At 37.0% G+C, this 15,528-nt stretch overlaps 1 protein-coding gene across 2 annotated transcripts in view; it reads right to left on the reverse strand.

The window, feature by feature from the left end:
* TBC1D8 (TBC1 domain family member 8) overlaps nucleotides 1-14,033 on the reverse strand; it is a 47,577-nt gene extending 33,544 nt beyond the window's left edge. Inside the window, exon 1 of one of the 2 annotated variants that reach the window (XM_026666787.2) lies at nucleotides 13,637-14,033. In XM_026666787.2, the coding sequence (XP_026522572.2) occupies nucleotides 13,637-13,763 (127 nt within the window). In that variant the 5' untranslated portion in view covers nucleotides 13,764-14,033. The remainder of the gene's footprint in view (nucleotides 1-13,636) is intronic. The other variant, XM_087967172.1, reaches the window with a different exon arrangement.
* Nucleotides 14,034-15,528: the final 1,495 nt, after the last annotated feature.

The following is a 15,528-nucleotide window of genomic DNA, read 5'->3' on the forward strand; positions in this document are numbered from 1 at the left end:
AGTTTATCAAAATACAGCTCTGGAATTTATGGGATTCGAAATCACAGTTTTGAAGTCAAATTTTGTAAGAGTGGCAGAATATGTGGGCAGAGTTAAAACAAGGATCAGCCTGAAATTCTTAAGTAGTCACAAACATACTAAATCCAAGCCCCCTGCCCTTGAATTCCATTGATGCTTTTCTAACTCCAAGCAGGTATTAATCATTAGTTGAGAAGTTTCTTGTGCATGGGCATTTTAGCAATAAACCAATTTAATAGACTTTCATGCACATGACAGAATTTAAGTCTTGAGAATTGTTGTTAAAGATACAGCCCAATAATGATAAATCTTGAAAATGATAGAACTTTAATGCATTATCCACTGGTTTAGTAAATTAGTGGCAAGACCAAAACTATATCTCCCTATGCACATGTATTAAATTTCACTGCAGCACGTGAACAAAATATTTTTTTTTCTGGGGCTAAGATATACCAAATCTTTCAATGTTTACAAGGAATATAACTAAGTAACAGTACTTTCATTCAACATAGCACTTCTATTTCCATCAACTATTGCTTTAGTCTGGTGATTAATTCTTCAAAGATCACCACTAGACAAGCTGTACATTTTAATGAGAACTATGTTTAAAGGTACAAATTGAAAATGTAATCAAAGACATATGGAACAAAAACTAGACCAGAAAAAAATCAGCCTCCTCTGGAGTTCACACATACTTAAATTAAAAAAATACAAACACTAAAACAAACAAGTATTTAAAAGATTTATTTATTTGTAAAATTTATAAGTTACCCATGTTACCTCAAATAAACTAAAAACATAAATAAGTTAATATAAAATCCAGAATACCACTGCCGAATTAAAAGTTGGGATGAGAGAGAGCAGGATGGGGGAGAGGTGGGATTCATTGTTAATCAATCAACCACCTCCACTGTGGTATTCCCTCATTGGAGCCCCAAGATAGAGCCAGGTCTTTAGGCTCTTCCAGAAGGTTAGGAGGATGACGGCCAACCTCATACAGAGGGCAAAGATGTTCCACAGGGCAGATACAAGCAGAAAGACTCTTCTCCTGGACCCCACCCACCAGAATAATTGGTCTGACGGGACCCAGAGCATGACTCCTCTGCTGGCATAGGTGGTATAGTCATGTTCGGAATGCTGAAGTGCTTCCTGGTTGAAAGGATTGGGCGGTAACATCAACACTGCCTGGGGGATGCTCAGTTGGGGGCTCTTTTACATCCCTGTTAAGTTACCTAATGAAGTGGTACCCATTTATCTATTTGCGGTCACTCACTTTCAAATTGCTGGGTCGGCAGAAGCTAGAGTGTGTAATAGGAGCTCAACCTGCCCTGCAGCAATAACAGGGTCTTGAATGCAAGTCTGCCAGTACAGGTGCAACAGGCCAATCCCAATGGGTTGAGATGGTCTCTCAAGTAGCCTGGACCCATGCCATGAAGGGCTTTAAAGGTGATTACCAACACCTTGAATTGCAACTGGAAGCTGACTGGCAGCAAATGTAGCTTGTGGAGCAGTAGTGTTACATGGGGTATTCTTGGGGCCCTAAGAACTGCTTGTGCCATTGCACTCTGCACCAGCTTGGCCTTCTAAATGTTTTTCAAGGGTAGCCCCATGCACATTACAGTAGCCCAGCCATGAGATGACTAGGGCCTGAATGACTGAGCCCAGGGACTCGTGATCCAGGAAAGCCACAACTGGTGCACAAGCTGAAGTTGAGCAAAGGCTCTCCCAGCCACAACTGCCACCTGCTCTTCGAATAGGAATCACAAGTCCAGGAGAACCCCCAAGTTGCAGGCCGGCTGTATTATTTATCAATGATATTGCTTGTAAGCACTGTAAGTATAATGGATAAAAAGTGGGAAAGAGTTTTTGAAACACAGAGCTTTCCAGAGACAGGCCCAGATTAAGAGAGTGTGTTGAGTTGATAATACCTAGTAGGTTAAAAAAGTTACAGCTTTAGTTTGGCAGGATTCTGTCCACTAGGGGTAAGCAATTAAGGACTGAACTTGGTTGGACTTTGCTGTGTTACCTCTGAGCTTGGTTTGACACTAAGGTCTTTATCTCTAATAAGGATGGGGTGTGTGGAATGGACCAAATATCTAAAATAGACTTCATAACTTTAGAAATAACTTTAGAAAACAGATGGCATAAATGAGATGAAGCAATTTTGTTGAAAGCATTATTTACTTCAAGAAAATAATACAGCACTCTATTACAGGAAACCTTAGTGGCAAACAAGAGTTGTCAATTTATTTAAGTAGGATAGTAGACTCAGTACCTCAATCTGCATGAGTCTAGGACTTGTATATCAGAATGAAACTGTACAGCTCTTAACAATTAATCCAACAGAGAATATCACATATGTGTACTTCTTGTTTCATATTATGTTCAATTCCTCTTTCACAAATAAATTTCTGGTCTCACAATCCAGTTCCTTGTTTTGCTTTAACCTTTCCATCACAATTATATCTATATATAGTATATAAAAGCGAAATACCACTCATGCATCATCACAAAATCTCCAGAACCGTAAAGCCTACACACTTGAAATTTGGCATGTATGTTCCTCTTTGCTTCTAGGTGCTCACTAAGAAAGGAATTTTTGAAATGACCATCACAGCATTAGTATTTCGCATATTATTATTAACACGCTCTGAAGCTAAGGCGTTCTACTCCCCCTCCCCCCTGAAGAGAAATCTGTTCCAAATGCAAAACACAAGCAGAGGAGAGGATTTTCAGTTTCAGTTTCAGAGCAGCAACCAGTTTTAGTACAGAACAGTTGAGCTAACTAAACCATGCCCAGGCTCTTGCTGTCTCCTTTTTGCTCACCCAGCATATACTAGCAAATTCAGTTTCCATATTTCAGTTTCTAAACATCCCTCAACTCTCTCACAAACTGACAGGATGCTAGCCAGAGGAATACCGATGGATGCTAGTAGGCAGAGGCACAATTTTTCCCCTTATTTCCCTCCCAAAAAACTAAGCCTGATCACATAGTTTTGTAGCAAAGCATGGGTAGTTTCATATATCATAAATCAGTAGTAAAACAAAAAATGAGTTCTGCACTGTAAATACTATACAACCCATCTTTAAATTTACTTATTTTATCTATTTTTAATATGTCTGTTCTACAATTGATTTGGATACAGTGATTTTTTTAAAAAAAGTAATGTAAACTATATATAAAATATCTCAGTTGTTGACAGCACTTGGCTAGTCCCAGCTGGGTTCATAAGCCAAGCAATATGGGTATTTTTTAGTAATTGGATGTGAAATCCACAATGGCAACAAGAGTTGTAACAAAAAATTTGTTAAAAATCTTATAACAAAAACCTTTATCCTAGTACAGGGGTCCCCAACCGCCGGGCGCGGACCGGTACAGACGCGGAACAAGCCTTACCGGGCCGCTGGTTGCTGGGCGCCGCCATCTTTTTTGGTAAAAAAGCAATTTTTCGTCAAAAAGATGGCGGCGCCAGCGCTGGTGAGCTTTTCCGGGTAGAAAGCCATTTCTGCCCAAAAAGCTCACCAGAAGCGCTATGCGCCGCCATTTTTGACGAAAAATCACTCGATGATGTCACGGAAGTGATTTTTCGTCAAAAAAGATGGCGGCGCCCAGCTGACGCCGAACCGGGCGCGGCGCCCAGCTGACGCCGGAACCGGGCGCGGCGTCGAAAAGTTGGGGATCCCTGTCCTAGTAAATACCAACCTAATACAGAAACTGATGAAGAGAACCCATAACAACTTACCCAAGAAATATCAAATCACAAAAGAAAAACAGTGGTAGATGAAAAGCAATGGGCCCATTCTCCCATGCTTCTATGGATATCTAAAAATACACAAACCTGACAATATCTCTTCATCTAATTGCATCATTATCAGGAAGCCCAACCTACAACATAGCTATTACAAAACAGCTTGGACATCTCACAGAGGGGAACAAATATATTATAATCTCCCCACTACAGTGCCTCCAGAAAATCAAAGATACAACAATAGAAGAATAGGAGAATATGGTTTCATTCGATGTCATACTACTATTTATATCCGTAGACATAAAACTACTAAAAGAATCCCAATCAGCAGTACTACACAACACATCTGACATAATCAAATACACTAAGATCAAAATATCCAGAATTGTGGATCTGATCAACTTCTGCCTCACTATCTAGTTTCATTTTGATATACAAATATACCAACAGATCAGAGGAACACCCATGGGATCACCATTTTCAGGAGTCATAGCAGAGTAATACAGCATCCAGAAACTACATTTCTCCCACTTATACTGCCGAAAATATGGATCTGTTGTGGAGATAACTTTGTCTTTATTAAAAAATAAGAACAACAGAATACACATGAAACAATCAACATCTTCAAAGGAATAAAAGGGAAGAAGAAAACAACACATTCTTTTCCTGGATATCCTCATCAGCAGAGGAAATGGTAGCAAATTAGAAACACAAATCTATCAAAAAACAATCCACACTAACCAAATGCTCCATTACAAAAGTAACAACTGAAACTCCCACAAGAGAAGCTGTGTAATAACATTATTCAGATGAGCATTAATGATTACAATTCATTCAGAATACCAGAAAAAAAGAAACAGACCACCTATATAACATATTTCAACCCATGCAATTTTATCAAAATGTGTCTGATCAGTCTAGTCACTACAGCACAACTAACACAAGCTATTAAAAGGATAATACTGCCATACATAAAAAAAATCTCAGAGACAACTAATAGACTGGTATAACCATAGAGTATCACAGTAGCACAGAAACCAACTAAAGCCCTCCAAAACATCTTTACCATCTTAAAGACCCAGTAGCTCAAGAAATAGAAGAAAAAGGAGCTATCTAGAAACGCACAATGGAAGGACTATAACAGCCACTACAGGCAGTCCTTGACATACAATATGACTAATTGAGCCTGGCCATTAGAGTCATATGTCATAGGGGTCATAAAACATGATTTGATTTTTGCAATGGTCATTAAGCAAACACAACAGTAGTAAAATAAATGTCATGGTCACCATTGTTAAGTGATCCCACTGTTTGTTATGGCAGAGTTTTGCTTAGAAATGGAGGTAACTTCCATGTTTAGCAAAACCATAATAAAATGCAGTCATCTGACTGGGATATTGCAAATATCTGTAAATGCAGCCATATCGCTGAGCATCTGAAGTGCAGTCATGTGACTGTATTCTCCCCACCATCAGAACTGGGTTATAACTTTCTTTTTCAGATAGGTTGGAACTTTGAGCGGTTGTAGGACAGCAGGCAGAAGACCAGTAGAGCGCATCCATGAACACCAACTAGCAATCAGAAGACATGATGAAAGCTCTTAATTTCACAAGGCATAAACAGACTTAGCCACAGTTTCAACTGAGAAGCTGTGAGCATCCTAGATCAAGGTAAATCCTTCAAAATGCTAGGGAATTCATGGAAGCTTGGCACTCAGACAAATCAGCCATCAACAGGTACATAGAAGTAAACAATTTTACACACCATTTGAAATAGACAATTAGAATATCTAAAAAGGAAACAAAAAGACCAGAACAAGCTCCTTATCAGTAATCAACACCTAGATGAGCAGGGAGTAACCCAAAATTAACATCAGATCAAGCAGTAAATATCAGCCTAATCAAGAACCTACCAAGAAGAAAACAATACCCCTACCAACACAGCAAGCTATTGTGTATAATAACATCACTGAAGATGTTACCTAGTCTGGTAAAACAAACAACCAAGTTCAGAGAGCACCAAAGATTCCACAAATCAAGAAGAGTCAATCTCAACTTGAAGGCGACTTGATTTTATTTACATGCAAAATATAAAATGTTAAGACTCATGGAGAATAATTCATAAAAATTATTATTTAAATTAGTATTCTACCAAGACCAACAGATACTAGGAAAAGAGGAGACAGTGGAAGATGAATTAGATGCCAGATGGTATAATCAATCTCAAATTCCCACTAGGTGAAGTGAAGTAGATGACTCCAGTCTGTTGCCTAGGCTGAAGCAACTGTCAACTGCCAGTTTGGGCAACAGAAAGGGAATTTTTGTAAGATGTGCAAATCAGGAAGTATTGCTAAATGCCCCTAAATACCACGCAGAGGACTGTAGCTATGTCTTTCCAGTGTAGCTGCTATACAATAATGCTTGTACAAGAAGTTTCTCATCGTTTTAGTCAAATACAGTTTCTAAACTTTGTCCTAACTCTCTGGGACATTTGGAATGGAGGACTGTACTCAGAAAAGAAAAAAGGAATTTTTGAAGTATGAATGACCTTTCATCAATATTAAAATGATAAATGCTATTTATTTATATACTGCTTTCAATATTTTTATAAATATCTCAAGGCAGTGAATATACCTAATACACCTTCCTCTTCCAATTTCCTTCACAGCAATAACCCTGTGAGGTGGATTGGGTTCAGAGACAATTAAAGGATCAAAATCATCTAGCTGGCTTTTATGCCTAAGGCGAGACTAGAACTCACTTTATATTTGTACAATCTAGTATTTCCTATGAATCTTCCTGAAATAGATCATTTTGTAAGACAGGACATCTCTTTAACAGATAACAGTCATGAATCTGGAGGAAAACTAAATTAATAAAGATTTTTTTCAAAATAATCTTTTAAAATCCAAGGCGTTAAGATTAGAAAACCTGGGAGGTCTCCACCCTTGTGAGTGTGTTAACACATACAAAACAATCTGAATATCTGAAAACTCAATACAAATGTTATTTCTGATTTTTAAAAAGGGAATCTAATTTGTACTGCTTTCTGATTCATTCACCTATCTGTAGCACACAAAAAAATCCCTCTAACATTGAATTTATTTTTTTTCATATACAAACTTCCTCTAGCATTGAATATATTTCCATATAGCATATTTTAGGTGCTTTGAGTCAAGAGGTTAGGGAACAGCAATCAAACTCTTAGCATTGCCAGCTGTCTTACTCCACCCTAACTCCTTACAGCCTGATAAATGTCCTGCCTTTTGAAAATGGTGGAAGAGGTTATTTATTAGAGAAGCTGAACAGATTATACTATTGATGTGAGGGTTTAAAAGAAGCCTGTGATATTTGCTTCATCATTTGCACTGATTTGTAAAGATGATAGCTATATTTGCATGTTTATATCTTGATCGAATATGCATAAAACCTTTCTTTATGACTCCTTTAGTAACAAACTCAAACTTTTTAAATTAATCAGTTTCCCATTTTTTTCCTAAAATGTTGTTAACTGTTAGCGACTTTTGAGTAAGTGAATACACTTCAACATAGCTTCAGATTGGCTTATTATCTTGCTTGTTCCTAAACCATGGTTTCCCAATTTGGATTACACTTAATTAAAGGCTTCTTGGGTTATTTGTTCTTGGGTTATTTGGCTGCTTGCATAAGGGGATTGCCTATACTGCTAAAACATTTATCTGAATACAGTGGTGAAATATTGAAAAGATAAGTGGGGCCAGATAAAGAACGGCAAGTATATTCATGCTTTATTTCTGGGTTATATATAGGTAGTCCTTGACTTATGACCACATTTGACCCCAAAATTTCCATTGTTAAACAAGACGATTGTTAAGTCAGCTGTGACTTATTTTACAACTTTTGTTGTTTAGTGAATCATGTGATCATTAAACAAATCTGGCTTCTTCAATTGATTTTCCTTCTCAGAAGCTCTCTAGAAAAGTTGCAAATGGTGATTACATGACTCCAAGACAGTGTAATCAACAATTGCCATGTGCCCGAACTTGAATCATGTGACCACAGGGATGCTGCAACAATTGTAAGTGTAAAAGCAGGTTATAAGTAACTTGTTCTAATGCTCTGTCTTGTAACTTTGAACAGTTACTAAACAAATGGTTGTAAACCGAGAACTACCTGTATAGTTTATGTACGTATATGCATGCATGCTTTTCCAGTAGTCCTGTGCCTTGTTTTCATTTGGATATTATCACTCTGAATGGAGGGAAAGGAATTGTTATAGAAAACCAAATGACTCTTAAGTTGATATTGTACCTGAGAAGTCTAAACATATACAATTCAATTATAATAATAATTAGGATGAGAAGTCTGGCCTTGCAGGATGATCTGAATTGAGTTGACACTATTTTCATTGCTAAGGATGTGCTTATAATAATAATAATAATAATAATAATAATAATAATAATGGAAATCACTTCCCCGAATGATTGGTTGAAATAATAATGGATTTGTTTACATAAAGCTTAAGAATATAACAAAGACTATAACATTTTCTGGAAAGCTGATAAGCAACAGATTCTAGAGATCTGTGCTGTAATATTGTTCTGTTTTTAGAGTCTAGGAGATATTAAACTTAGAATATTTTGCTGGAAAATGTAAATCGAATTATTAAAGTTTGAAATAATCAGATCATCTCCAGTTAGGATTACTTTACTAATTTAAAAGAGAAAAGCAGCACCTTAAAATGATTATTTAATTATAGCAACCAAAACTATAATTGTGCAACACAGGGAAATCTTAGATAATAATATCTGAATTGTGGATTAATAAAGTATTTTCAATTGCCACATTAGAAAAAAATCACAGATAAAATAATGAGATTACTGAAGCAGGTACCACAATTTATTAAACTTGGTTGAATTTTATGAGTTACATTAATAGAAATAGATGTACTCCTTATGGTGTACTCCGTTATATATATATAACGGCTGTGAAAGTCTGACTCACAGACGAACACAATACAGAAGCCTGATGATGGCAGATGAAATTCTGCCGAAACGTTGCTACAACTTTAAAAGCACAACTATAATGACGTGGGAAAATACCCGAACAAAGCTTAATACCATACATGTAAGTACCCATGAAAACTACACACACACACACACACACACACATATATATATATAATGAATTTTCACATATATAGCATCTGATTTTTTACATCTATATGTTTTTGGTATGTATCTTAAAATTAAAGATAAAGCAGCTACCAGTTACATAAAAGAAAAAAAATAAACGAATTCTACTTAAAAAAAGTCAGTGAAAACCACCTCCACTTTTGTTTGAAGAGAAAGAATATAGTTATCACTAGTTATGTAATGCAATAAATCAATTAAATGCTTTCTTTTTTTAGCTTTGCTGACTATAGTTTAGAATACAAATTTAGATCATTTGACTTTTCAAATGCATGTAAATGCCATAAGTATTTAACATACTTCATGTACGAGGTGCCAAAACTAGATAGTATTCATAATCTGGACCATAGCCATTATTTTCTACATTAACTATTTTTACTATTGATGATTATGAACAAAAGGAGTCAAAAAATTATGGGTGCTCTAAGAAAGTATTTTGTTTTTTATATAGATGTATATTTGTATGTAGGACATTATTAGTAAGAAACTTTTTTTTTAGCTTCACACTGCTGAAAACTTCAATTGAATTCAGTAGTATAATAACTATTTGTGAATGCCAATTACTAATATACCTCTTAATCAAGAGTCATCTTAATTACCAGTTATGGAGAATATTTTTAGATCACTCAAAGCAGCAGCTAAACAAAGTCAGTGGTATTTTCCTTTCGATAAAAACTCAGTGAGAAGATAAAATGAAAAGCCATCAATTAATCTAATGAGAGAACAATATTCTCTCATTAGTTTATTCTATCATTCTCTCATCACTGAGAGCTAGTTTGGTCTACTAGTGAAGGTACTGGGCTAAAAAGCAAGAGATTGAGTTTAGCATTCAGAATGAAAGCTGTGTGACCTTGGGCCAGTCACTCTTTCTGAGCCCAACTCACCTCCCAGGGATGTTGTTGTGGGGAAAATAGGGGGAGGAAAGTGTGTTGGATATGTTCACTGCCTTGAATTATTTGTAAAAAGAAATAAAGGTGGGATATAAACAAACAAACAACTGTTTTGTTAAAAATGGAGAGTGTTATGATATTTAAAGGCATTATACTAAAATGGAGACATAATGACAGCTAGTCTGTTTCAAATGTGTGTCACGTCTGACATAAAAGTTGGAATGCAGGCTATCTTTGGTTTGACTAATGTTTATTTGCAAAAAAAAGTGATTTTTTTAAAAAAATTAAGTTTTAACTAAGTCAGAATCTTTATATATGCTAAATTTTCCTTACATATATATTAATCAGGAGCACACCAACAAATCCAGTGTCAAAATGCAGTATAATCTTCAACGAAGCCAGTCAAAATATTGATTACAGCACCTTATAAATATATTTTTAAAGAGACTGAATATGACAGGTTTATGAAATGTACTTAAAATATGGAAGGCAGAGCAAGGAAAACATGAGAAAAGGAAGCGTGAATAAAAAAGGAAAACTGTGAGCTTCCTTTAATTATATGTATTTTGGCATAGTAATAATAAAGAAAAAATGAGCAACCTGGTGCTCCATAAATTTTAGATTATCATAATAGCCTGCTGTTTATGGTAGTAAGGACTGATAATGAAAAAGCAAAATGTCTGTGAAGCACTTACACTTTCAGTAAAGCACAGCAGAATTTGGAACCTTCACTGCTATCATGTGATTGCTAAAACACTGTATTTTTCATGAGATCTCAATGCCAAATTTTCTCACAATTAAAAAAGCAGGATTCTTCTTTTGGGTAAAGCAGGTATTATGCTGCTGAAAGATATTATACATAACTTATGAACTACAAAAACTCAGGAAATGGATCAACATTTTAAGGAAAAGGAGAATTTTAAGAGAAAATCATAGAATTTATGGATGCAATTTGAGAGGTTGTTAACTTTAACTACATTATTTCCATAAACTTTAAAGTCTGTAATCTTCCCACACCAGTTTCATAAAAGCAGGACATTCCTTCTTATAGTAATCATAATTAACTATAAAGAATATCATAATCTCAATCCCTTGTGACAACCTCAAAGACACTTTCATCACTATAAATCTGTTCAACAATGTGTTCAAACACCCCAAATTATCATATAATAGCAACTGGAAAATTATCAAATTTCTTAATGACTGTGTATGATGTTAAAAGTTAAAAATAAAACTTTACAGAGAAATTAATATATAAACTTAATACAGGACATGAGTATTGCTAAGACGATAGGCACATTACATAACACCCTTCAAATTATATCTTTTCAAACTAGAGGTATCAGAATTTGATTAGAATGGTAAAACATTGATCTAGTTAGGAAATAAATTTCAGTAGATTCAGTTACTTTTTTGTCATGTGTTTAATATTTAGCATCATGTTTCATCTGAATATTTAATAGGTATTAAATTACCACTACAAATTATTTTTTGTAAAGACTTCACTTGTTAATATTTCTTGGATAAATGGCTGAATCCACATATAGCACTAAATCAGAATATTTTAACCACTGTTTGTGAAACAAGCCACCTAATTTGCACAATTTAAACAATAACTTATGCCTTCATACATCATTCTAAGACATGTAGGTTAAAGACACAATATTAGCCAGTGAATTCTATAAATTAATTATATAATGATATAAATAATCTGTAGAAAAAATTGAGAAACCTGATAATATAGTGATATAGAATATCAGAAACAGTGAAGGCTGAAAATAAATCAAAAATGTATCACTCCCATCTCAATTTCAATATTTTCCTATTGCTTAATAACAGCATATGGTATTTATAAATATATTCTTAATATACTCCTTTTTTCCACCAGGACAAATAACAAGGATTTTTATTAGTAAATAGTATCAGAATAAATAAGAAGGCTGAATAGATTGAACCAAATGGGCATTACAAGTGCCTTGAAAGGATGAATGAAACTTGAAAACTCCAGAGTTTTGAAATTCACTGACTATCACTTCTATATCTGGCAATGTATTTTAATTACAAGGTAAATGTAGCGGTAATTTGATTACTGAAGTATACTGTGCATATATTTGAGAAATTCAAGGTGCAGAATTGTATTTTTAATAATCAGGACAAAATTGACACTTCTTAGCTTAGGAATTTCTGGTTTTTTCAGCAGTTAATTCATAGAGGTATACTGTGTTCAAACATCATAGTTAAGCCATAATGAGATTTGTCTGGCTTTGACTTATCATATGTATTAAACATCATTAAAATAAGAGCTTAGAGTTTAATAACTGAATTTAACTATAATCTATGATGAAACTGGTTCATAGACAAAAGAAAATGCAGGTTAGTGAATAACTAATTTCACAATTGGCTGGCTGTGAGCCAAGTCATTGTGGATTCTTAGTGACCAACAATTATGTGGAAAGTTATCATGCCATCTCTGTAGTAAAAGAATTGCCAACAATATTAAAAATGATGAGAGTTTATTTCTATAATTAGTATACAGTAGATAGTTTCTCCATGATTATTCTGAACCATGATTATTGCAGAAGTTAAATAATAAATGTTATTATTATTGTTTAGGATGAATATTTTCAGATATATTTGAACTGCTTTGTTAAAGAATATTTTTGTGATCTCCAAGCAAAAACAATTAAGGAAAAGTGCTTGTATATATTTGTTTAAAATAAACTTCTATATCAATAATTATACCCTCAAAACCTATATTAGAAGTTATAGAAATAAATGTAGGATTTACTTAAATTAAGCATTTTAAAATAGTGTGTCTATTGCTTTACTGAATAGGTAGTGGGGATGCTTACATATGGTAATTCTTGAAAATGTTTACCCACTTTGTTTCATGCTACAACCCATCTTAAATACATCTATTATTTCCTTCCAAATTGTTTCAAGTTCAGTTTCAAGTTTTCTCTTGTGAACTGTGATTTTCAAATAAATTTATCTGGTTTCCCTTTTTTTTCTCAACAGCTGTGAGGTGCCAAAACAACACATCCTAAGATTTTATAAGTTTTAGTGTCTTGCAAGAATCAGATTTTCAGCAAGCACAAAGTTTTCTTTTACTGAATATATTCTGGTTCTTAACAAATGGATTTAGGAAGTTTACACTGCAAGACAGTATAGAAAGGCAGAATTAGGTATCTATACCATCGCCACCCACCCACCTCCTTCTGAGGAAAAGGAAAGCCACTATTTGCAGACCAAGCCTAGGAAAAGTATTCCACTTCGACATTCTTTCGCGGGGCTTCCTGGCGGAGTCTGCCTACGCAGGGGCTTCTTTTTTCCTCCTGCTCTCCTTTCCCACTTCGGGCACAGGAGCGGCGGCCTTTTCCCCCTCATCCCCGCGGAAGTTCCTGCCTCCGCCTCGCTGCCCCTCAAGAGGGCGCCGGGATGTACAAATGGGGAGGCAGAGGCTCTCTTGCGGCACCTCGAAGTCCAGGAGACTTCGTTGTGGGGCGTAGACTAGAGTCCCCTTCGTGGGACAGCAAGGAAGCCCGATGGGCCTCCCTCTGGAAGGGGACGAAGGAATGGGGTCGTCTTTTTAGGCCAAAGGACCGACCACCCGCTCTTCTTGCTTAATAACAGCATAACAGCAGCACCTGAGGGGCTCACAGGCAACTCCTACGCCTTTCCCTGCTAGTTTGTGTACGACCGCCTAAGAAGGACTCGCTCCGGTTCCGCCTCTCCGCCCAAGGCCCGGTTTTGCCCCTTCTCTCCCCAGTCCGGGGGGATCGGCCGAATGACCCCCGAGAGCTCCGTACCGGTGAACCGACCGCTACCGTCGCCGTGTCCCCGCCGGCGCTGCAGTACGAAGTAGCCGCTATTTTTCTGGGTCACCCAGAGCTTGAGGGCGTTTTTCAGAAGCACCTCCTCGGGCTTCAGCCACATCTTCCCGCCGAGCTGTAGCTCGCCCCGCTACCAGGGTCACATCGCCCGCCACCGCTCCAGCCGCGACCGCAAGAGAGCGAGCGAGCCAGTCCCTCTCGCTGCCTCCCTCCGCCCCGGGTCCGGGGGAGGAGCCGCCGCTCCGGGTCTTTGCCTCTCGAGGGGGCTGGACGCTCCTTGCTCGGAAGGCTGCCTGGGAGAGCGAACGAGGCGCTGTTGTGGAGCGATCGGGCTACAGCCGAGGCGGTCCGGATCCCTCTCCGCCGGAGAGAGAAGTCTGGCTTCCGCGGGAGGGGGAAGAACGGAAAGAGGAAATCCACAGCCCGCCTGGGTGGCTCGTCTAACCGACGGAGAATAGGCCAGGCAGAGCTTCCACGCAATCTTGCTTGCTGTCCCAGAGGACAAAGCTCTTGAAAACAAGATTTGGTCGCACCCAGTAAAGAGCGACCTTTCCCGCTCTGAGATTCATCTCTTAACGATCGGGAGCGTTTTCCAAAGCCAGGAAGGTGTTTTATCAAATGGTTGTCATACTTCTTGGTTTCGAAATGAACCACTGGAAATAGGAGCTGTGAATGGCTAAAACCAAACTAATTATAATCAGCAACTTAATTTCATCACACGTTAAATGCAGTTTTTGCATATTCGCATTAGTGATTCAGATGAAGTATCTATTTGTTGTGTATACTAGAGGAGGGGAAAAAGAGAGAATGTGTCACTAAGGTATACTGTGAGGACAAATAATGAGGGCCAGGCTCAGAAGTCCCAAATGACCAACCAAACCCCAACGTATCTAGGGGTTGAATCTGCAATAGATCAATAGTTGAACCGAGATGATAGACAATAAGTATGAATGTTGGAAATAATGTGTAAAGGGCTTAAAATTATTAACAGGGAAACACTATAAAAAGATCTCAATGGGACTAAGTTGTATATGGTGGGAGAATCTTGCAAAAACAAAGTGATTAAAAACTCTGGCAGTTGGGGCCGTGTCTTGGAAGTTGATGACCACTCCATTCTAAGTTCTGTGCTCCAAAGCAGAACACAGCTCAGCTTGTACCTGTCAATGCATGTACACATGTATTACATGCAGCAGAAAGGAAGACCAGGGACATACAGATACAGACAGACATATTTAATTTAGTTACATAGAAGAAAACAGAGATCCAATTTACAGTCATTGCTGGTAAAAGGTTTGGAAAGAAGTTCAGAAGCCAAGCTCTGCACACTTCTGCCCACTCAAAAGCAGCTTAGGGCTATGTCTGATTGTCCATCAGCAGGATGACTTTCCAGAAATAGAAAAGAATGAGGTGGTTTGAGAAGCCAAAAAAAGGAAGAATTCAAAAGATCCAGGGAAAGACTGCAGTCGGAAAAGATCTAAGGGGGAAAAAAATCTTTCAGTACATCTCTATACAAGAGGAAGTTAGCTGTTCAGTGTTTCTCAATCTTGGCAACTTGAAGATGTGTGGATTTCAACTTCCAGGTTTCTTCAACCAGCATGCTACAAGTCGCTAAGGTTGAGAAGCACTGATAGTGTATGTATTGGAATAACTATTCCATTCTGAAGCCTTTCTATGTAACCTAGATTGGAGCTGCTATTAAGAAGTTAAGAATTTCCTACTTTGTTTAAATATAACATTCTATTTAAATAAAAATACTCCAAATACTGTTTGTATTTTAAATCAACATATACCTAATTACATATGCACACATTATTTTTTACTACCCTGCCCCTTAAAAAGATATTGACATGGTTTGTGCAGTGCTTTAG

This window comes from Notechis scutatus, chromosome 5 (genome assembly GCF_049901735.1).
Source record: "Notechis scutatus isolate UNSWTSFEM ecotype Mainland chromosome 5, rNotScu1.2, whole genome shotgun sequence".
In the NCBI taxonomy this organism is placed as follows: Eukaryota; Metazoa; Chordata; class Lepidosauria; order Squamata; family Elapidae; genus Notechis; species Notechis scutatus.